At 39.8% G+C, this 25,204-nt stretch overlaps 1 protein-coding gene across 1 annotated transcript in view; it reads right to left on the reverse strand.

Moving 5' to 3' along the window:
* Positions 1-25,204, reverse strand: part of TRIM9 (tripartite motif containing 9) — a 115,530-nt gene that overhangs the window by 16,776 nt on the left and 73,550 nt on the right. The window contains exons 4-7 of the mRNA XM_004370858.2: positions 15,997-16,107; positions 14,529-14,682; positions 6,217-6,374; positions 2,977-3,115 (exon numbers count right to left, since the gene is read on the reverse strand). Of these exons, the coding sequence (XP_004370915.1) occupies positions 2,977-3,115; positions 6,217-6,374; positions 14,529-14,682; positions 15,997-16,107 (562 nt within the window). The remainder of the gene's footprint in view (positions 1-2,976; positions 3,116-6,216; positions 6,375-14,528; positions 14,683-15,996; positions 16,108-25,204) is intronic.

Consider the following 25,204-nt stretch of genomic DNA (forward strand, 5'->3'; position numbering starts at 1 on the left):
GATTAAATGGATCAATGAGCTCAGTGGAATTGTGCATAAACTAAGAGTAAATGAGAGCTGAGTGAGACCAAGGGCTCTGCTGTGAGCAAAGCGCAGGAGCTTCAATTCCTGGACTCGCTGCCTTTTTTTTTTTTTTTTTTGGCTGATCAGTGATCACTGTTGCTTCCTTCCTGGTTGTAAGATGGCTATCTAGACTGTAGGGTGGATATCTTAGTTCTAGAGAGGTGAGGTGGTATCATAGTTTTTAGGTGCTCTGAGTAAGGTGCCATGAGGTCCAGGAAGGAGGAGTAAAGCTCATAAGGGGCCATGCCTTATGCATCTCTGTGACCCCGGGCTGAGCACAGTGCCTGACGTAATCAAGGTGCTTAATTAATGTTTTTGAATGAATGAAAGTTTTCTTTTCATGGTCAGCTTGAGGCAAATGTTTGAAATTTTGCCTTGCGTACAGCTTTTGCCTTGTACACAGCTATTCCCTCTCTTTTGAGTTCTTTCTCTCTTTTCTCTCTGGGAAGCGTTCACTGATCCTTTAGGTCATGCTGCTTTTCCATGCAATGTGCTGTAACATTGTATTTCCTGCTAGCCTCCACTTCAGACATTGTATTATAATTGTTTATTTAATATTCTCTCTCCCTTTAACTCTTGCTAAGAAGAAAGTAAAAGATTTTGTTACATTAGAAAGCCAAAATAAGCTACCCCACCACCCCAGCAGCAACAACATAAACAAAATCACCAAACAAACCTTTCCAAAAACTGTAGGAAATAAGACTAATACAGGATAAGCACAGTTAAAATGGCAAAACTCTGTTAATAGCATTTTTTTCTCACTGGCTTCTAAAAAACAAGAAAAGAGAGAGACAATTCTTTAATTCTATAAGCTTTCTCTTGTTACAGATCAAATATCTCTTAATAAGCTTATTATATTTTCCTTGCTTTCTAAATCTTGTCTCAATGCTTGAATGAATTAGAATGAGGGAGAAACAAATAGAACAAACCAAAGTTATGGAGAAAGTATGTGTGTGAACTTTATTTCATTATGAGAAAATCACTTCTGTGCAGTAACAGAGAGATATCTACATGATGTTAAGGTTTTTTTTTTTTTTTTTTTTGTATTCAGATACATACCTTATATTTGTACACAATATATAAAATTCATGGAGGAAATTAATTTTTACAGTACAGTTTCTTTGTTGGAAGAGGACTTGTTCCATTAGTTTCATTAAGAAAATGACACCCAGTTCTGTGACTGTGGTACCAAGGATCGCAGTTCCAATCCTGTAATTTATTAAATTAGACACCATAATCTTATGAACGTTAAAAGAAACTGAGAAACTACATCCTCCTGCAGGATGAAAAGAGAGACATAAGTGTTCAAGCAGCTATGCTAAGAACCGATATTAGCAGAATAGTATGATTTCTATGATGTATTATGAATAGAAATAGTTTTCCAGTAGGTCTGGTGACACATATTAGCAACATTGCTGCAAAGTATCTCCCTGCTCTCATGGCATGCACTTAACTCTTCAATCAAACTGCTTTGTGCACACAGTGGAATGAGGCTGTCACCATCGAGTGCCTCCTGCATTGCATCTAGAAAAACTCATAGAGGGCTTTAGCATGTAGCATGGTATTGCGGGGAAGGAAGCATCTGCTCTCACACTGGTAGGTCATCCCAGAGAGAAGATGATACAATGATAATTCCAGGAAAGGCTCTAGCTATGGTGTCACTGTAACCCAAATGGGAATAGGTCGTGTAGGTATTCTCTACAAGTCCATCTTTTTTAATAGTATCATTCACAGACTTACACCTGCTCCCCAAAGCACCATTTTCATGGCCAGGGGGCTGCCACCTCGCTGTGGGATTCTACATTGTGCTTGTTTTAACCATGTGAACCATTTCAGGGGTGATTGGCACGTGCCGAGATGTGTGGTGAGTATGAAAAAATACCACCACCGTTCTTTTAGCTAACAGTTTGAACTTGAACAAAATCAACGTAATCAGCACTGCGGAGGGAAGTTATGGAGAATGCTGGTGGGGAGGGGGTGACGTCTATGATTAAAATGACACCCAGAATGTCTGAAAATGCTTTGGCACCAGCCACAAATAGCTCTTCACAAGTTTAATTTCATGTGTTGCTCTTAAGATAAAAATGTTAAAAGCCTTAGAGGTTATGCCTGGCCATCAAATTCAAGCCCCTCTTCTGAGGTGAATCGCTTGTCTTTGATGACCAAAATATTTACAGTATAGCCAAGAAGTGAAAGTTCGCTAGAGATTAACCTTGTACGGTGGCCCTAGGCAGCCTAACAAAGCCTAGAGGGGCTGGCAAAGATGAAAATGGCGAGGTAATGCAGAGTTGCTGGTCTCTTCCTGTTTGGCGCCCACAGGAAGTCTCAGTCCTGGTGCCGACAGCCTGGGCTTTGGGCATGAAATGGAAGTGGTCCGCGCTGGTTAAGCAAGGAGTGCCCAACAGGCCCCCTCTGAACAGCTCTAGCACCCCATACCCATTTGAAACATGTTCAGTCATACAAATCCATAGTTGCAAAGAACCTAGGTCCCACCCTCAGGAGCAAACAAGCACTACAAAGCAATTTAGAATCATCTGGGCAAAACTGGCCAATGATGTGAATCGATGGAGAATGGGAGCCTGCTCTAGAGCCTAGATACATTTGTCTGACACACCGGGGGCACATTCAGGGCTTCATTTTCAGCTTCTTCCACTGCAGATTATTTCTAGTGTTATCAAAGGAAGCAGACGGCCCAGGTCATGTGAACTGCCGATGTGGAATCTTTGGTTTGATCACATCCACATCCCATGGGCTCTCTAAAGGCAGGAGAGGAACAGCGGCTCTGTGCCAGAGTGAAGAGTAAGTCATGGAACACGGCAGTAATGTGGGAGTGGTGGGGTTACCTCCGGGCTTGCCAGCCATTTTAGATGCCACGCAGTTCTCTCTCTGAGGGGTACTGCTGAAGGGCCTTACCCTCGGACGTTTGGAGGACCAGTGTCTTGCTGTACGGGCTGACTCCTGTTTTGTTGAAGGCCTTGACCCGAGCGTTGTATGTGCTGTTGAAGTGAAGACCATCCACAGTGCACATTGTTTCCTTTCCAACATATACTTCCTGAGGGTCAACAAATAACAGGCCACCATTGAAAGTGAACTCTTGTGAAGGGCAAGGGAGGCAGTGTTCCTGAATATTTTGGAGCAAGAGCATCAGCCTGATCTGGATTTGAATCCTGTGAGATATTGGGCCATTTGATTTACCTCTTTTAGCCTCAGTTTCCTCATTTGTAAAATGGGGACAATAATACCCACCTTATAAGGTTGTTGTGAGGATTTCATATGATTAGCATAATGTCTCATATTTAGCAGAAGCTGACAGTTTAATGAATATTAGCTATTAGCAGGTAGGGCTTAAAAAATTAAAATTGGGTTATAGTTAGGATTTTTTTTTTATTGTACTTTAGATGAAGGTTTACAGAACAAATAGTATCTCATTAAATGGTACACATATTGTTTTATGACAATGGTTAACAACCCCATGACATGTCAACACTGTGCCTTCTCAACTCTGGGTTCCCTATTACCAAGCTTTCCTGTCCCCTCCTGCCTTCTAGTCCTTGTCCTTGGACTGTTGTGCCCCATTACTCTCGTATAGTTAGGATTTTGCTTATTATTATTAACTTGGCATTTATACAGTATATTATACCTACTGAGCACTTTATCAGTATGGTTTGTAAAAATCACGTGTGAAAACATGAGGATGGGCTTATGCTGTTTATAACTCCACTGATACCTTCAGGAACTGTCACACTACACTCCAAAGCTGTAGCAGTATAGGTAGGTTTTCATCACAGTACAGAGATGGGGGGGGGGGAATGACATTTCAAAGGCTTAAAATAAATCTTAACATAATGCATCTTTAGCATAGACTAGGCATTTGACTCCATCCTCAGCTGTGCACTTTGCAAAATTATGCTGGTGTAATGAGTAAAAATAATTTGCATTCAAAGCACAGCCTTAAAATGACAACTGTTTGGTGAGATGATAAGAAGATCGGGGTCTGGGATTGCCTAGATTCATCAATACTACAGCGGTAAGAAAAATCTGAATATTCTTCCCTCTCATTCAGCGCTTCTCGGACTTTAATATGTGTAGGAATCACTTGAGGATCTTGTTAAAATGCAGTTTCTGATCCCGTAGGTTTCTGGGGCAGGGTATGAGATTTTGCATTTTTAACAAGTTTCCAGGTAAAGCTGATACTGCTGAGTGAGGATCACACTTTAAGAAGCAAGGCACAGTACAACCTGGAGACACTGAGGTATAAGTAGCCTCTTGAGTGGAACTTTGTGGAGTGGTCATACCTTCTCATGGTGGCCTGTGGGATAAGGAGCACAGATGGAGAGAGCCATGGGTTGACCAGGAGGGATCAGTGGGATTCAAAGACTTCTTTAATGTTATTGGGGCTCAGTGAGAAGGGAGGAGCCAGAAGATGCTAAGATTCTGAGACTAATATCTTGGAGAAAGGAAAATTGGGATGTAGGAGAGACAAGGCTAAATTTTAGAAGAAAATTATGGGTTTTAAAGCATGCTGAGCTTACGGCACTTCCAGGGTCTAGAAATGGAAATTTCTAGCCAACAGGTGGAAGTCTGGGCCTGACTCTCAGGAGAGACGAGTATGGGTGAGAGAGAAGGACTGGAGAGTCACCAGCATCCAGGTGTATGTGGAAGCAGGGAAGTACATGAGACCTTTGACCACCAAGAGATGAGGGCCATGCCCAGATGGATGCCTGGAAGGCTGCCTACAGGTAGTCATAGGGACAAGTAGAGGCAAAATAAGATTATTTATTTAGAGAATTGGGAACGCCAGGAAAATTCATTTCACAGAGGGAAAAAAAAAAAATAAAGGAAAACGAAAAGCTCTGATAACAAAACAAGAACTGAAAAGACTGCCAAGTGAGGGGTGAGAGGCTGATGAATTGACAGGATTTCTCTATGCACATGTGTAAACACACACAGTACAAAAGAAGTGGACCCTGAGAGCCTTACTTTGGAAAGGTGGAAACTTGATTTTGTCATGTCAGTAGATCAACACGTATGTATCAAAAGAGAGAACTGAGAGGAGAATCCTAGAAGACATTGTCCCTGCTCTCAATTATTTAAACTTAGACAAAACACATTCAGGAAAAGGAGGCCTTGATAGACTTTGTTCTTGAAAGCTAGAGAGCCAGGTTTGGCCATTTATGGCCAGAAGGAAGTCCTCTCCTCAGGGGTCTGCCTTTGGACAGAGGTCTCATTTTCATCAGTGCGGGGATTGGCCTCAGTACCAAGAAGGGCTGCCTCCTTGGGAGGTCCCAGGCACTGGAGTTCCTGGAAAGACAATAAGGGGGGTGGAGAATAGATGAGAATAAGGCTGTGTGTGTATGAGAGAGAAGCAGGCATGCAGAGACAGGCATTCATACAGATAACTGACTTGTAGGCACCATGGCCACATCTTACCAAAGGGTCAGACTACAAGCTTCCCAATGGTTAGGGTTCCCTTGCCTCGGGGAGATAATAATTTGTTGGCATGAGCTCTCTCTGGTCAAAGGCTCAGTAAGAACTACACAACTGGGGAAACCTTTGCTAATGAAGCCTCTTAGAACAGGGAAAGGATAATGGGAGATCATGTTAATTAAGAATGATGCCAATCAAAGACGTTAGGAAGCTGTGGAATACAGGGACAAATCTTAGAGAATGATGAATTGTATTACTAATAATAAACAATATGGTAATAAAAATAGCTAATACTGCTGGCTTGCAATGTGCTAGGCAGCATGCTAAGCATTTTAAATGGGTTATCTAATTGAAGCTTAACAACAATGCATCAGGTGTATATTACTGTTATGACCCCTGTTTTACCAATGAGGACCTGAAGGCTCTGAGGTGAGAAATGTACAATCACATAGCTATCTGGTGGAGGCAGGATATGAATGCAGGCAATCTGACTCCAGAGCTTGCAGTACTACATGTACCTTCTCTTTAGAAAGGTAGGACAGTTTCCATGCAGACACTCCTTCATCCATCTTTGATGGCACAGGAGAAAGTGAGGCTCAGCTGAAGGGCATGCAGGCCCTGCCAGAATGGCCCATCTCCAGGAGAAGTGGGTAAGCCAGGCCTAAGACTTCATAGTCCTGTGAGCTAGTCCTGGTTTTGGTTAACAAGTAAAGGTTTTCTGCTTACCCGGAACTGACCACCACTGCCGTCATCCAACTCCAGAATATATCCTTCAGCGGGCACCGTGGACAGAGGTGGCTGTTTCCAGGACAGTGTGGCGCTGTTGTTGTGGGTACAACACTCTTCCAGCTGTAGGATTGGAGTTGCTGGGACTGGAGAGGAAGCTAAACAGAAATTAGGGTAACCCTGGCTTCTGTTGAGCTGCAAACATTTCAGAATTTTGGAATGATAAACAACACCTGACAAACACGTGTCTAGAAGCAGCCAGCTCGGGGTGCATGGGGGACCTGAACAGGGTCCTTCCCAGAGTCTCCAAGAGTGAGGCTGGTTCCTGAGCTACGTGTCTATTTCCAAGTTCAAGGTGGCATTTTCCACCTTAATTGTGGCAGGAGGAGGGGGGACAGATACATTCACTGAACTGCTCTGTAATTACACCCTTGAGCCAATGAAGGCAAAGTCCTAAGAGAAATGCTTTACATGAGGACTGAATTTCCAGCCCAGCCCACTAAAACCTATTTAGCCCATAACATGGCTGAAACCGTGCTAATAATTTTATTATAAATTTTATTCTGAGTTCTAAGTCAGGTTGTAAACTGGGGACTGCTTATTCTGAGAAATAGTTCTGAAACCACAATATTGTTAGGATTCTATCTTTTTTTTTTAAATCTAGGTATTCTATTCAAGGTCTTGTGCATGCAAATAGCTATAGCAGTGCATTTTTGAAAATTTGGTATCAAGTGACACAGTGATCTTTCAGTTTCCAAACATGTGAGGATCCTGACATCATTTGCTCAAAGTAGCTGTACCTTGAAAACGGCACTTGCCTGAATCCACTCGCTCTGCAGATATAGAACACTCAACCATGAGCCTGGAGAATTAGTATGGGAGCAGACTGTGACAGAGGAGGGTCAAAGGGTCCTCATGGCCTTGGGAGCACCTGTCATGGTGTTACTAGTCACAACATACCCTCTCCCCATTTTGTACTGAGAAACTTTTGTACTATTTAAAACTGCAGATTAGTTGAGCCTTCAGACAAACAGACATAGAAATGTTTGTTAAGGTATAATCTCAGTCCCTAACATATGAACTCAACGTATAGAGTTGGGAACAACGTTTTTACCAACTGCTTAATTTTTTTTTTTTTAAGCATCAAAACATTATTTATTTCTTTAGCTTTTGAATAAAAGGAGAGAACAGCTTGGACCATATCCAGGGACATTTAGATGAACAAAGGCTAATCATGGAACACTTGGTATGCTGTATCAAAATTGGATCCTGTGTGTCATGCCTGGAATTAAATCTGCTCCTTGCCAGTTACCCCAAACAAGAAGATGGTTAATTTAACTGCAGTTTAGGAAACAGGTTCTATAGTGGATAACCTAGAAAACAAAAGCAATGACTGTAACCTAGAGAGAAGGTGAAGAAAAAGCAGATCAATTATCCATTATAATAAAATTGTGTCTGAGCTACTAAATCAAACAATTAATTCAAGATTAGTGACCAGCTAATTGGAATCAACCAGTTAGGGAGAGAAATTATGTTTCAAGTTTCAACGGCACAGTGTTTGGATGGAATCTTATCAGAGAATAATGGCTACTTCAGCTTCAGAGGTGCTCAGAACCTCTGGATTTAGAGGAAATGAGGTAAGTTCATTCATTTGTTCAATAAATAGACTGCAGGATTGGATGCAAAGAGACTGCAAATTGGATGCAAGGGGCATAACCGAGGAATTGCAATTGGAAGGTTTACTTTGTCATTATTAGTGTTAGAGACTTACTTTTTCATTCAAAACTTGTTTTCATTATTAAAAAAATAAAATTTTTAACATGCTAACTGTGGAAGTAAAATATAACAAGTTGAAGCAAACCATTCTTCAAAAGTCTCCTAGAGACATGGGATGACTCTCCCTGGAATAGCTGTTCTTAGCTGTCCTTATTAGTTAGAGCTTACCATTAAACAATTCCCCAGACTTTCTTATTTCATTAACACCCATATCAGGCTTTCATTTTCCCTTTGTTCATATTTCAGGCAAGTCTACATTTAATCAATTATAAAATCAAAGAAGAAGATCACAAGATGGTTTCAACTTCAATCATACGAATACTTGCAATGTCTTTGATAAGAAACTCAAATTTCCCTGTGTAGACATAGGTATAATTATAGAGTTAACCCAGCTACATGGTGTCATGTGTAATTAAAACATTAGAACTTCATTTATAAGTCCTCAGAGGATGTACTTTAAAAGACTAAAAGGATAGAAAAAAGTCTAATCATTCACTAATATTTAGATCTTAATATCATCCTAGATTTAAACAAATAAGCAAACAAACAAATAAATAAAAGGAAAGAAGAGAGAGAGAAAAAGAGAGAAAGAAAAAGAAAAGAACAAATAAACCCAGGGATATTTGCATATGTTAAAGTCTATTTCTCAATGTGCTGAGAGTTATTTTTGTTTTTCCTTATTTGTCCCCAAATGATGTTGCATATAAAAGGCAAATGTGACAAAATTACAGCCTCATTAGCAAAGATGAAGGCTGACATTTTAGAGAAATAGATTTTATGGTGGATGTTATGCTACCCTATTTCACTTTATTAGGTATAAAATAAATGGTCTACAAAAATCTGAAGTATTTTCAAATTAATTTCCCTTCCGTGGTTTGGAAAAGGATAGTACCATAGTTTCTGGACTGAACTCTGAGAAACAGTGTTTTATTTTGTTGAAACTCCTGCCACTGGGGTTGCCATAGCTATCTTGATTTTAAGACTTTCATGATCATTATGGGCATCTTTGTTTTTTCCTTAAGAACTAGTTCCTTTCAACCTGATCGGAAATCTAGTTCTTTGCATTCTTTTAGCCTATAAAGTCAAGCATTGGGCTAAAAAATTTCCCTCTTAGATACAAACTCGTTGCCATCGAATCGATTTCGACTCATAGTGACCCAATAGGACAGAGTAGAACTGCCCCATAGGATTTCCAAGGCTGTAAATCTTTACAAAAGTATACTGCTACATTTTTCTCCCATGGAGCAGCTGGTGGATTCGAACCACCGACCTTTTGGTTAGCAACCGAACACACTTAACCACTGCAACACCAAGGCTCTTCTTTTAGATACAAGGGAACAGCTGTTCTTATTGATTTCCTTGAAGAAGTTTGGTGAAGCCAGATGTCACATTTAGCCCATCTGCTTTACCATTGGTAGCTCAAAATTTTGTTCGGCAACAGTGGCTTCTTATACCAAAGGTTTCAAATATCTTACCTTTTTAAGGCCACTCTGTGGCCTTATATCTCACATTTTTCAAAATCGTTTATTTTTTCACTCTAAACCTTCAGATTGTGAATGCTCACAACCATCCAGAATTCCTCTGTGAAAGTAAACAGGGGTGCCGTGAGGACATTTGAGAAAAGGAAGTTAGCCTGCCACCCTCAACATGGCATAGTAATAACAGGTGATACTTTGTGAACACTTAGACTGAATGCCAGACAGTGTGGTGAGAGCTTGAGGTGTACTAACTCATTTAATTTTCACAACAACCCCACAAGGTAGGTACTACTATCATCCCTATTTTGTAGGTTGTATCCCTGTTTCTGAAACCCAAAAGGTTTCATGGCTAGTAAGTGGCAGAGCTGGGATTTACCCAAGCATGCTGGCTCTGGGGCAGTGTGCTTAGCACTGCACCATACTGCTTTTCCAGCCTGGTGTTGAGTAACTGTGTATAACAGCTAAGTTCCCAGACCTAATTCCGAGAGGAAAGATTCTTTCTGGTTCCAATAGTTGAACAGTAAAGATTCCCAAGAATTGCTGGTATAGACTAATGAAATATTTCACCTTAAGAGCTATGGTTGTTGGGAATGCAATCTTACTGAGTCCTCCTCTCTGAAGGTTCTTTTGTATACTGTCATTCCTTTTTATGATGGCTCAACGATACTAATGGCATCTGAGGGAAGTTTAGACTTTAGAGGAACATAAGCCATTTCTGGAAATCTATCACTGGGACACTGTTAGGGGTAAACACGATGCCTGTTTTGAGGACATGTATTTCAGGCACCCAAGCATGAACAGACTCCATGCGGGTCAGCCTGTGTGCTCATCTCCACCACTGCCAACCTCTGGGAGCTCTTTCTCAATGATTTATAGGGGAGTCTGTTCAGATCACACTGTCCTTGTCCATGACCTTGGTGCATACTCAGAGCTCTTACATTCACTGTCAGTTAATGAAGATAAATGTGTCCTTAGGTGAGTAGAGGCACTTGAAGGGATTAACAGCCATTGCTCTACGTGCTAAAAAGGCTTGATTGAATGTTAGGTCACTGTTTCATCTTGGTTCAGGATGAACACGCTCACATTTCATTCCAGCACAATGACTCAGGAATCTGGGGATACTTTGTGTACTTAGACAATTCTGGTGTCATTTTTTTCAGGGAGGGGTTGGTATCTGAAATCCACCCTTAACCATGTACTGGAGCCCTTGACAGATTAGAAGAGAATCTTAAAATTTCTTTTGCCTGACTTAGGAAAGAGTTGCCAGTATCAACTTAGAATTAAGGAAAAAAATTTTATTATAAAAAATTTTATTAGAGAGTTTTTATTACTCTCTAATAAAAAGAGAAAACGAAGCTTAATCTGCTGTTTCTATAGAAACCTGAAAGAGGAAATACCTCTACCAATAGTCTGGAAAGACAGTAAGATGATTTTCTAATCAAAATACAACCAGGAAACATGTCACTCCAATCTAGGGATTCTTGAATGAAGAAGATAGCAGCCTTCTCCAGATAGATCTCAATTGCTTGGGAGTGATGTGGAGCCGGATCAGTTAAATCCTTAGCTCATAAAAGAATAACTTTCAGCTGTGCATTCTTGCTAAGTAGTAGCTGACCTGAACCAACAACAGTCCCTCTTCCTTGGTATCAAGGAAAATTAAAAAAGGCATGTGAAATGAGATTTCAAAACCAGAGGGGTGACTGCTAAAGTTTTGAGACAAGAAGTGAACAGATATTTTAGTTACCAGTTTCGAATCATAGCCTTAAATGCCTATTTTAAGTTAATTAAAAAATTTTTTAACTTTATACTGTAGTCCACTTAGCACAATTAGAAAACACATATTGAATTACATGTATTATTAATTTCATAATGGTCAGATTACTTGAACACCATTCCAAATACTGGCTAAATTTTGGTCACTTGTTCATGGATTTTAGGGTACAGTTTCTTGAGATGTTTTTTACTGACAAGCTGTGAAAATGCAGCTTATTACACTCAAGTAGAATTTCTTAAAAAAAAAAAAACCTTAACACTATATTGGAACAGTCATGTAGTTGTGTATATGTTAACAGATACTAAAGGGCCCCAGAGGAGAAGTTTTAACCACAGCCAATCACCCGCTATTGTATTGTGACCTTTTGGCTTCCTCTTCCCATCTCAAGCATTTGACAGAATAAAAATTATTCAGATTCTAAAGAGGACCGGGTTCTCACTGAATTAATTAAACTTAATGAGCACAAAGCAAAGCATATAAATTAACTCTGCAGAGAGATAATAATCAGAAATAAATTAAGATGAAGTGTTAAAAAGAAAAGGAAAATGGAATAATTCAGTCTCATACCAAATGGCTTGTGATATTAACTTCATAAATAACCGTTTTGGATAACATTGTGTTTCAGGTGAATTTTTGCTGTGAGGGTGTTCTGTGTTTGGGGCTTTAGAGTCTTTGGCATTCCCTGCGTGTGTATACACTTTAATGTACTGCACACACAGCTGCATCCACACTTATTTCTGCGTGCAGTCCTAAATGGCCACGTGTCTGGAGGAGAAGGGACAGTGCTTTAGAAATGTGCTCTGTGATACACAGCGCGTGAGCCTGCAGTTCCCATGCCAGATGAAGGGCCTGTTCACTCCAACACAATCGTTACCATCCTGCCAACTGGCCTGGACTCCAGCATGGGCAGATGGACATGACTCAGAGAGGCAACAAATGGGGGAGAAGAGGGCTTTGCAGCTGATTAAAGCATTTCAAAGCCCTGAGGGTTTTATCCTCTAACTGCCCCCTCCTTCCATCCTATCACCAGGGTTAATTGGGTTGGCTCACTTTTTCCTCTCCCATGAAAAGCCCTCATACTGCCCTTTTGTGACATATTTTCTGCTCCATGCTACTTGTGCCATGACCTGGTTTTACCTCACTAAAAGAACTGGGTACAGAGGGAAGCTGATTGAGGGGGATTTGCCTGGGGCTCTATACCTTACTAATACAACAACAACAACAAAAAATACCGGTGCCGTCGAGATGATCCGGCTCATGGTGACCCCAGGTGTTTCAGAGTAGAACTGTGCTCCATAGGGTTTTCAATGACTGTGATTTTTTGGAAGTAGATTGCCAGGGCTTTCTTCTGAGGCACCTCTGGGTAGATTCAAACTGCCAACCTTTTTGTTAGTAGCTAAGAGCTTAACTGTCTGCACCACCCAGGGACTTCTCTGTCCCCTACTAGAAATGGCTTTATTCCACAGACTACCACATAGGTGTTAAAGAAAAAAATTTAAATAGAAAAAAACTGTTGCAACAAAAAACTAGATTTCTCAAGTTTAAGAAAGAAATTCGGTTATTCCTTGAAGAAATCACTTGGTAAGGCATGAGAAGTTATGGGCCTGGGTTCTGAAGTCACACTCCCTGGGTTTGAATCCCGGTCCTACCACTCACTACGTGTGTGAGCTCAAGCAAGTAACCGAGTCTTCCTGTGTCTCAGTTTCCTCAGCTGCCTACTAGGGTTGTGGGAATAAAATGAGTTAATCCATGTAAAGCACTTAGGAGAGCATCTAGTTTGGTAAGCAGTCAATAAACACTAAACACTTTTATTACTGTAACAAAGCATTTTTTATTTATAATGCATATAGCACTTAAAAATGAATTAAGGCAGCTTCCCAAAGCAATACATATTAAGCAAGAAAGAAAACTGCAAATAAAAGGGAGCATAAATGCATTAAAATGATGAAAGAAGTATATGTACCAGGTACTGGGATGAGTTTAACTATGTGATGGGAGTCCTAAATATATAACCCTAACACTTGCTGGGTTATATGGTTTTCTCTGTCTCATAAAAGGAAGCCTGTAGATTTTGCTTAAGTAACAATTTTTCTTAAAGCACTGAATTCTAAGAGTCATTTATTATGTGGACGTTTAAATCAGGAGGTGCAATGAGCAAATACATTTCCTCTGTTTTTAAAAAGATCAGAAAATGAAAAATTATAGAGATGGAGGGAGAACAGATTAGTTGTCTCTGGGATGAGGGATGGTGGAAGAGAGGGATGTGGGTGTGATTATAAAGGGGTAGCACAAGGGGGATCTTTGTGGTGATGGAACAGTTCTGTACCTTGTCTGTGGTGGTGGTTACATGAATCTGCACATGTGATAAGATGGCATAGAACTATACACACTCTGTAGCAATGGCAATTTCCTGGTTTTGATATTATAGCTATATAAGATATAACCACTGAACAAAACTGAGTGAAGGGTATACAGAACCTCTGCTTACTATTTTTACAACTTCCTGTAAATGTATAATTATTTCAAACTCAAGAGTTAAAAAAAATCAGAAATACTCTTCAAATGGATATTACGCTGCCATAAAAATATTGTTGCGTGGTAGGCTTTAGTTTTTATTTTTCCTTGAAAGAGTTATTTCCCTTAAGATAATTTTAAGTGATTGTTCTTCCCCCCAGCTGCCAAAAATCTCAGAGCTATCTTGTCACATCCCTTAATCCCACCACCTAATTTTAAAGTTTATTTCAATTGCATGCAGGCTCTATTTTCCCTGACCAACTCTGACATGCTGACTATGACCTTCTGAAATTCCAAATGATCCACGCTCAAGCCATTTGCTCACTAGCTCTATCCATGTGGAAGCAGTAGTTTCAACCTTCAACCCCCTTGATTTCTATCACTGTTTCTGTGTTTCAAGTTTTAATACTTTCTGTAACAAGATTTTATTTACGTATAGTGATGCTGTTTCCCTCCCTACCTCTAATGCTGGACATGTGAAATCTTTAAGATTCTCAAAGAGGCAAGCCTTAAGCTTATCTGACTTACTACGAGGGAGATCACACAGCTACAAGGGTACTTTCTCATTATATGAAAAGATAAAAGCCTCTCCAGATTTTTGTAACATTAGCTAGAGGTATGTCTGTGTTTACTTTCCCACCTATCAGGTGATGTATAAGCCTGGCATCTGCTTTTGGTTGGCTGCAATTTGACACACAGCCTTCATCCTGCTTCAAGCACCAGTATCTGCTTGGATGTTGCTATCTGACTTGGTGGACGCAAGCACATACCTTTCATCTGCACGAAGTCGAGCTGGTGAATGGATTGCAGCAGAGGACTGTTGTCCAGACTCAAGTCGAAGTCCGTGGTCATCCTGGGAGTGAGCGTGCCTTTCCCCCACTGATCCTCAGTCAGGTGCACTCTCCTTATGAGTGCGTCAGAAATCTAATCACATCAAAGACCACAGCCTGAGAAATACAACACCACACTCGAGACAGAACGCTGCTTCTCAACTCTCCTGGAGCATTTCCACCAAACCACCTTGGCAATCACCCCTTCCTGTCTCAATGGAGTCAGTGCCAGAGTGGATGAGGTGGAGCCTCTTGTGACTAGGGTGACCCGTGATTTATCCTGCTAATCTGGACACTTTTGCGTCGGGGCGGGGTGCACTATAAATAACTACCAGTTACCATCAAGTTGATTTTGACTCATGGTGACCCTATGTGTGCAGAGTAGAACTGTGCTCCATAGTTTTCAAGGCTGTGATATTTTGGGCGTAGATCTCCAGGCCTTTCTTCTGAGGCACCTCTGGGTAGGTTCAAACCACCGACCTTCCAATTAGTAGTTGAGCACTTTTTACAATACCCAGGGACTTGATCTAATAGACAAACTTGAATAGATGATCATACTATTTATAACTGAGCAACTAAAAGCCAACACCTTTAAAGAATGCTATGTTGGTGATTAGTTAATCCTACTACAGCCAGAAACCCTAAGATTCTAATTTGAGGTGTGAGTGTTCTATCAAGACTTGGAAATGAGTTTTAGAAAATAGTTTAGAGAAACTGTATATGATGATCTGCAAAATAGAGTTTCTTGCATTTTAAGCACATCATCTTCATGTGGTTATCACTTTATTCTTTGGTAGAAAATCTTTCATTTCTTATATTCAGTCTCTCTCTACACTCTGCTAGTCTAGTAGAATATGAGTTGGAGGGGATCTACATGTTCCTTAACAAAAGGTCCCTTACCATTGGGATTAAAATTTAAGTAGAATTTGCTTACATCAGAGTACCTACTAAAACAATTAACACCAAAGAAATAATGAAACATAGAAGAAAAACGTCATCATATATGGGAAATCACTGACTTTGTAGCAGACACCTTGTGTACCTTTATTTAGACATTTCCAGCTGGCAGAACTATCCAAGATATACTAGTGGAAAAGGACTCAATTCTTAGGTAAGACAATAACTCCGCTCTGGAAGAACTTACAGGGAATTATGCTTTCATGATTAAACATAAGAAAACAAACAAAAACTCCCTGCAGTTCTCAGTCTTGTAGCACATGGTGGCTGAGATTTTTAGGAAGTCAGTGGGACGCAGCAGGTACCCACATGCACATGGAATCATGAAGGTAGAGGATCCTTTAGAGACGGACGTATACCCAGCCCGAGTTGTTGGGAATCTGTCCTAGGTGTCCTAGACTTAGTCCCATGGGCATTTAAAATCTGAAACAGAAACTAGTTGACACTTAACCTGCAAAAAGCCACTGGGATCATTTTCCTTGATCACCTCCAGGCAGTACTCCATGAGACCCGTGGTCTGGCGCAACTTCACTGTGCAATGAGAGATCTGATCTCGAACCACCTAGGATTGATTAGAAAACAAACAGTCGAAAATGGCAGAGGGTAGAAAAGAAGCAATGTTGGCAAACTGGGACTTTGGAAAAGTTCTTCAAACCAGCATCTAGCAGCATCATGAGGTGTAATTAAATTTATGAGACTCTTTTGCAGCAGTGGCTGCTGCGGACAAGAACTCTGGAAGACAGATTGGACAGTGACTCTTATAGGAAATTGATAACAACAGGACCCTCCTGAAAAGAAAGCAAATGTTGGAAACCCTTAACTAATTTTTCATGATTCTGGCTACATTGGCACATCAACATACACCTTCCAGAAGTCCCCCTCACTCTATTCTTTTCTGGAAAGTGACTCTGTTGTGAGTTGCTCTATTGTGAGAGAGGTTGTGGAGAATCTGCAAAGGAGCTGCAGCTCCCCAAGGTGTTCCTGCTCTGTGAAATCATCACCCACCTTCTCCTGCCCTCTGCCAGCCCCTTCTAAAGTGCAGAAAATCAACTTTCTCTTCCTGTCCCTTCCCCATGGCCCCAGGGGTACTCATTTTGATTCATTCACTTTGGTGGAGGCTAGAGAGCTGAGGTGGAGTTTGCTGAAAGACAATGAGATAATGACAAATAAGCTTGGGAAAGGGGATGATGCAGAATTAAGTTTTGAGAAGAACTCACTTAGAATCACTGCGTCCTCTTGGAAAGCAGTTTTAAAGGCTGCTCTATTTGCCAAGCTGTGATTCTGCTTTAACCTAGAAAGGAATCTCTTGGAACGTGCAGTTTCTCCCTCTGGGAAGTTGCCTTTGTCCAGTGTTAAAAGCATGACTTTCCTTGAAAAGTTTCTTTCCTTTGAGATGTTTGTCTTCTGTGTCCTCTGCTCAATGACCCAAATCCTGAAGTGGTTTTTGAATCAGAGTTGAACAAGGGTTTTCCAGGAACCTTAATCACTCATATGCTTGATATTTACACAACTGTGCAAAAGCCTCAAAGAAATCTGCTATTCCAGATTTTATAGATAATAACTAAAAGGGGTTTAAATAGTAATTATTATTAAAAAAAACTTTTTGTTCCTTCTTTTCATTTTTGATTATAAATTTATTTTCTATTAAAGATTATTACATCTAGTTTAAAGAACAGTTGGAAAATAGATGAGGGGGGAAATAACCAAGTAATTTCACCATCGTAATGCAAAATTTTAAGGAACTCTGGTGGCACAGTGGTTAAGCACTCTACTGCCAACAGAAAGGTCAGCAGTTCAAACACACTAGTCGCTCCACAGAAGAAAGATGTGGCAGTCTGCTTCTGTAAAGATTACAGACTTGGAAACCCTATGGGGCAGCTCTACTCTGTCCTATAATGCACTGGCACTATGAGTTGGAATCCATTCGAAGGCAACGGGTTTCTTTTTCTTTTTTTTGGTTTAGTGCAAAATTTTAAAGCATTTTGATATTTTCTATTAGTTTTTTCCTGAGCTATATTTATTTATAGTTGCAGTCACAGTATGTGACAATTTTTACCCCTCACACACTTAATACTATCTCACAAGTATTTCCCACATTGCCACCACTGATACATGTTATTGGATACATAAATATCCCATCAAGTAGATAGGTCATAATTAATTTAACCATTCCTGTTCACCTATTATTGGACATTTAAGTTCTTACTAATTTTTTGACAATGAACTCATTCTTAACTAATTTTTTGACAACTGGTTTTTGTTCTTAATTTTTTTGACAGATGATTCGTTCTTGCTTTTTTACTTTTAATACAAATTAAAATGACAAATATGATGTAGAGTTTGAAATCTCTATCAGAACAGCTGAAAGAAACCAACTTTGATGTGAAGATTATTTGTTCTGTGATTTTTTAGGGGGGACAAATTTAAATTCACTGGTTGATTTATTTTCCTTTGCCATCCAGTACGTTTTTGACAACCCACCACCACCATCTGTTGGTCTGGGCTCAAGGAATCCAAATTATTTTACTTTTTATTCAGAAAGTAAGCAAGAAAGTTAAGCTTCTGCTTCTTGGGTGGGGGGTGGGGGGGAGGGGTGGATATTAAAAATGCAAGACAGATGACCTGCAGCTAATATGCTACTCCTCTCTGCTGCTTGAGGCTTAACTAAACTGTTCCAAGAAGACGTTTTTATATTCTAGTAGTCAATGCATCAACGTTGCCATGTAGCAGAAACCTCTGCAGTCACTATTCATTATCCAACTGACTGGTACTGAAAGTCTGGAAAACAAGCACATATCAGACCTAAACACTGTCATCCAAAGCGGGTGTGCTTTTTGAGACAAAACAGACTGAATTGTTGTGTTTATTTTTCAGAGGGTGCAGCTCAATGATAATTTTATGACCTAAATGTGCTGTAATGAGTACATTACTCAGCCTTTATAAAATTCTCTGTTGGCTTCTATAAATTTTCCTCTTGAACAGGTTTATTTCTCATGTCAACAATGAAGAAGTAGCTGTCTGAGGGTTGGGGCTCTCTGCCCACCCTTAGGAAGCCTAAGTGTTGCGCTGCCAAAGGGTTGGAGAGTTTCAGCGTTGGCTCCTGTAGTCTACAGCTCAAGCTTCCTGGAAGGACTTAATATCCCCAAGTTCCTGGCTCACAGTTCTCCCTCTTGTTACAACTGATTTGGGTCCATCTTTTTAGATTTTAATGAGCCATTCCACAATGATCACGAAAGCCTATAATAAAATCACTGCTAAAAGTTAAGCTACAGGGTTTCCAGAAGTAGCATTTTTGAATGTGTTGTAATTGACTTCTGGTTTCTGAATTAATTCAGCAAGATTTACCACCTTGTGGAAATCAGCCAGATAATTAGTTCTACTTTGTCGTTGGTGTTGTTAGGTGCCGTCCAGTTGGTTCTGACTTACAGCGACCCTATGTAAAATAGAACAAAACACTGCCCGGTCCTGTGCCATCTTCACAATCATTGCTATGTTTGAGCTCATTGTTGCACACACTGTGTTAATCCATCTCATTGAGGGTCTTCCTCTTCTTTTGCTGACCCTCTACTTTGCCAAGCACGATGTTCTTCCCCAGGGACTGGTCCCTCTTGATAACATGTCCTAAGTATGTGTGGTGAAGTCTCGCCATCCTCGCTTCTGAGGAGCATTCTGATTGTACTTCTTCGAAGACAGATTTGTTCATTCTTCTGGCAGTCCATGGTATGTTCAATATTCTCCACCAACACCATAATTCAAAGGCATCAATTCTTCATTGGTCTTCCTTATTCATTGTCCAGCTTTCACATGCATATGAAGCAATTGAAAATACCATGGCTTGGGTCAGGTGCACCTTTGTTCTCAAAGTGACATCTTAGAGTATAAGTATTTTTTTCTCTAGTTAAGTGTCTTTATAGTTCTTTTTCTTGCTGCTTGCTTCCACCTGTGTTATTTCTACCACTTATTATTATTATTTATTTCAACATGGTATTTATTATGGAGAACAATTCTTAGGAAGCCAGGCCATGTCACTTTTTTTCTCTTGAGTTATACATTTCTGTGCCCTTGGCTCTGGTAAAATAGAGAAACCCTTAGCACCATGTTTGCAGCTTGCTGGACTTAAGAGTTCCATTTCTTAGGAAATGTGCAAGTTGCAGGAATGACACAGAGGCTGGGAAACCAGTCTTCATGCTTTCATCTGCATTAAAGCCTAAATTAGCCCTCATGGGATAAAGAATTAATCTGTAGTCCATAGTTCAAAGAAGGCTTTCACAATTTTATCACCCAAGTCACCATCTGTTCTGGATGGCAAGTGCCTATCAATCATTTGAACAGTTTTATTTTCTTAAGTGGCAAATTTATAAAGGTCATCTCTTGGGTCAGGATATGACAGTAACACCTATTAGGAAAAGGGTAGTCTGAGAATGGAATGTTGTATCCCTTTGAATTCTCAGACTTTTTCAATAGCATACGGCAGCCATGATAGCTTATAATATACAAATGTAAAATTTTGTTCTGCCTATCCGTTACATTTTTCCATCCCATCCTGACAGGCCAGTCTCCTTCCTCCAGTCAGTTCACATGATAAAACCAGCAGCAATAACTAATGGTGAATTAAGAGGGATTTCATTATTTTATCCAATTTTGACCTTGACACCATTCCCCTACCTCCATTCACCTCTCCACCTAACATGTGGCTCTTTAAATGTTTTTTTCTTTATTTCTTCTTTTTAATAAATACTTTTTCTTATAATATTATCTCTCATCATGGGTTCTGGAGGATATTACTAATGAAGTTTTAGCCTAAGTAAATACTAACATTCTATTACTCCTCTTTTAAGAATACTATCTTAAATATAATCCATGTCTTCCCCTCACAGTTTAAAACAATTTCCCTTAAGCATAAAGTAATCTTTTCTTCCCCCTATTTGAGGTATTGTTGTTGTTGTTGCTGTTAGGTGCCATCGAGTCAGTTCCGACTCATAGCAACCCTACGTACAACAGAATAAAACGTTACCCAGTCCTGCCCCACCTTCACAACTGTTGCTGTGTTTGAGCTCATTGTTGTAGCCACTGGGTCAATCCATCTCATTGAGGGTCTTCCTCTTTTATGTTGACCCCCTACTTTACCAAGCATGATGTCTTTCTCCAGGGACTGGTCCCTCCTGATAACATGTCCAAAGTATGTGAGATGAAGTCTCGCCATCCTCATTTCTAAAGAGCATACGGGGTGTACTTCTTCCAAAACAGATTTGTTCGTTCTTCTGGCAGTCCACGGTATGTTCAATATTCTTCACCATAATTCAAAGGCATCAATTCTTCTTCTGTCTTCCTTATTCATCGTCCAGCTTTTGCGTGAATACAAGGCAATTGAAAATATCATGGCTTGGGTCAGACGAACCTTAGTCCTCAAAGTGACATCTTTGTTTTTTAACACTTTAAAGAGGTCTTTTGCGGCAGATTTGCCCAATGCAATATACGTCATTGACTGCTGCTTCCATGCGCATAGATTGTGGATCCAAGTAAAATGAAATCCTTGAAACCTTCAAAATTTTTTCCATTTATCATGATATTGCTTAATGGTCCAGTTGTGAGGATTTTTTTTTATTTTTTTATTTTGAGGTATAATCCATACTGAAGACTGTAGTCTTTGGTCATCGTCAGTATGTGCTTCAAGTCCTCTTCACTTTCAAGCAAGGTTGTGTCATGCAAGTTTGAAGAGCTTGCTCTCCACTGGTCCTTTTGATCAGTGGTGGGAATTTCTACATGCCCTGCCATGCCTTGAACGAAGATGACCAACTGACACTTTGAATTTACTCATTTGTGAATAACTGAAGAGCTTTGATTATTAGATTCATCTGGTAAAATAAAGACTTCTCCTGTTTTTTTTTGTAGACTAGAATATTATCTACAATATTATCATTACATTCACTAAAACGTAAACCAACCAGTTGCCATCCAGTTGACCCCAACTCATGATAACTCCATGTGTGTCAGAGTACAACTGTGCTCTATAGTATTTTCAAGGACTGATTTTTTGGAAGTAGATCACCAAGCTTTTCTTCTGAGGCACCTCTGGGTGGACTCAAACTTCCAACACTTCAGTTAGTAGCCAACTGCATTAACTGTTTGCATCACCCAGAGACTCCCACTTAAACTTGGAGGCAATTAAGGAAGAGCATTTTTAATTTCTCAGATGCCACTATTCTCTCACATTGTTACACGGTTCCACTCTCTTGATACTATCCTCCATATTAGTGTTATTAATTTAGCCACACTGGCATCTAATCATTTCAAAGATGAGTCTGAGGCTTTAAGTTTTTCATCAAGAAAAAGATCATTTAGGCCTATTAAGTAAATAGAACATTCACCTGTTTTGAGGCAGGCTTGAGATTTTTAACAGTAAAGCTGTGAACTTTCTATTCCAGAAGTGTGAATGCCACCAACAACCTTATCAATAAACACTGCATGTATTATACAAAGTATACTCTTAGTATGTAAAATACAATATCCTTGAACAGAGAAGTTAATGAAGGAAGAAATACAGCCATTTGGAGAGGTAAGCATATTGGTGTGGTCCCACCCACACAGGAGAACATTTGGACGGGGCACAAAAAAGTGCCATAAGCAATGTGGTGTTTTCTAGGGTGTGAGGCATAGTAAGGTACATGGATTACTCCATCATGATCAAAGTCGGTGTAAAGTACCTTCTGGAAGTAAGGAGTGTAGCCCAAGTCTGGGTTTAGACAAAGGGAATTAAGCAAGTTCTGTGACTCCCTTCATTGGTACTGGCAAAGCAGGTATGGAGAGTGTTCAAGTGTGCATTCCCTAACCTAGGTGAGCCCCCTAATGTAGGCGAGCCCCAGCTGTGTGTGGTGGCTTCCTGGTGATTCTATGAGGGACTCTGGGCACTCTGTCCCATGTGGCTACTCTGGTGACTTTTGCTTCTACATGGTGGGAAACAGAGGACCGTAGAGTTTCCCAAAGGAAAATCTGAAAGGAATTCCCCATTAATGAAGGGTTTGTAATCAATAATACTTGTGGTTAAATTATTAAAGTTGACCCCTATAGACTTCTGCTGAGGCAGTTGAAGGTTTCAGATTGTTCCAGTGTTCCTAGCTTTTCCAAATGTATGCCTTGTAGTGAACAAACTGGACTCTTTGTCATTAGTTTTATTGGGATCGAGCTGATTATCAGCTTGAATTTGTCGCTTTTTCTTTCTACTGATGGCTGTAGCCAGTCGACTCATATCTGTTTTTAACTTCTTTGTGAGCTTAGAGAGGCTTCTCTTTTTCTTTCTCCTTTCATACTTCCCCTCCCTGTTTTTGCTGATTTGAATCAAAGAATTATTTCCTTATTATGAAGCAATGGCAGAATAGCTGAAGTAAGCAGTTCGACAAGCCAATAATATTCCTAATGTAAATTTATACTCTTAATTTTATAGCCATATAAGTAATTCTTGCAAACATAATGGGATTATAACAGGCAATACATAGTAAATAATAAGGAAAATGATGACACTAATGATAATGATTCTAACGAAACTCAGTGGTTCACTAGGACTCAAAATCAAGCGTTCTATAGATAACTACAATTTGTATATGGAGGCATTTTGTAATATTAAAGCTCTATAATAAAGTAAGCTTTATCATTATCCCTCAACATCCTCTATGCATAATTTCGTTGGCATGTTAAATTTATCAACCATACATGGAAATTAAAAGTTAAAATTTTTTTTGGAATCTTTTTGAATAACTATATACTTTTCTTTCAGTGGATCATAGAGTTGAAAGGTAACCAATCATCTTGTACTATTCCATGTATTAATTCATTCTAAATATTGCAGAGAGAAAATGTTTAAGCTGATTTCAGAATTATTTCAAATTTTGAATTTCACAAAAAACAAAATAATTCTTAGATATTTCTTTGGGCTTACCAAAAGAAATATTATATTTGTAAAGTTTCTGTAGAAAGCATAGTTAGCAGCCAAACTCTTAACCACTATGCCACCAGGGTTTCCATAGAAAGCATAGATCTCCTTAATGACTCATTGTAATTTAAATGTCACAAATCTCCTGTGAGGATCACATAGAGTGAGGACATTTTAGCGCCTTATTCAGCTAAGGAAGATCTGGGGAAGATGTTAACAAAACACAGCTAGGACAAGAAACTGGGGATCCAGGTTACCCCGCTGGTTTTTGGGACACTACCCAAGTAGTTCCAAACTATGAGTGAGTAATAGCTCTTGGAAGCTCAAAAACATTTTCCTTCCTGTAACTTTCTGCTATTTGCTTTAGCTCACTATACTCTGAAAATAGACACTTGGCTCCTGCATTTTTTTGAAACCACAGTATAGTATTAACTGTAATTTACATTTTAAACACTGTTCCTAAAATATGACCACATCTGTATATGTTTCAAAGTCTTTTTTTTCTCTTTTTAGCTTTTAAAAATAGCTCAGTAAACTGCATGAACTATTTTATTAACCCAAAACCCATTGGCGTCGAGTTGATTCCAACTCATAGCAACCCTATAGAACAGAGTAGAACTGCCCCATAGGGTTTCCAAGGCTATAATCTTTATGGAAGCAGACTGCCACATCTTTCTCCTGCAGAGTGCCTGGTAGGTTTGAACTGTCAACCTTTTTGGTTAGCAACTGATTGCTTAACCACTGCACCACCAGGGCTCCTGAACTATGATCAGTTATAAACTCAGGCCACCAAAGAATCTCCCAGACTCAGGGACAATCACACCCATCTCTGGGCTAATTCTACACTATGAATATGGTATTATGGAAAACAAGCCCCCAGGAGCACTTCTTCTGTATGCTGAATAAAAACTTATTTCCAGTCATTCTCTCTCAACAATAACAACGACAATACTAATAATAAACCTGTTGTCTTTGAGTTGATTCTGACTCATGACAACCCCATGTGTTGCAGAGTAGAACTGTGCTCCATAGGGTTTTCAATGGCTGTAATCAATAGGCCTTTCTTCCATAGCGCCACTGCGTGGATTCAAACCATCAACCATTCGGCTAGAAGCTGAGTGCAAACCATTTTCACTACCTAGGGACCTATACTAATAATGTTGTTGTTGTTAGTTGCTATTGATTCAATTCCAACTCATGGTGACCCCAAGTGTACAGAGTTGAACTGTACTCCATAAGGTTTTCAAGACTATGACCTTTTAGTAGCAGATCACCAAGCCTGTCTTCTAAGGTGCCCCTAGGTGGACTCAAATCACCAACCTTTTGGCTAGTAGTTGAGCCCTTAACCATCTGCACCACCCTAATATTTCTGAAGTACTGTGCTAAGAGCTTTACAACGCCCGATGAAATGAGTACTACTGCTGTCCTTATTTTACATATAGGTGAAGAAATTGAGCCATAGAGGGGTTAAGGGACTTGTCCAAGGTCACGAACCTAGCAAGTGATAACTCATATCCTCATACCTCAGTCTTTAAGACACAGGATCTGGGCTCTGCTCTATCTTCCCTCAGAACCAGAACTGTTAAATCTGCTCAAGAAATCAGTGCTTTCAGAGAGGGGCATGAGTAGATTATAAATACTGTGTAAATACACACTAGCTTTCCAGCATTGCTTTTGGATTGCTGAAGAATAGAAAGCTGCCAGAAAATACACACACAGCTCCCCTCTTTGT

This window comes from Trichechus manatus, unplaced genomic scaffold (genome assembly GCF_000243295.1).
Source record: "Trichechus manatus latirostris isolate Lorelei unplaced genomic scaffold, TriManLat1.0 scaffold00010, whole genome shotgun sequence".
NCBI classification, from domain to species: Eukaryota; Metazoa; Chordata; class Mammalia; order Sirenia; family Trichechidae; genus Trichechus; species Trichechus manatus.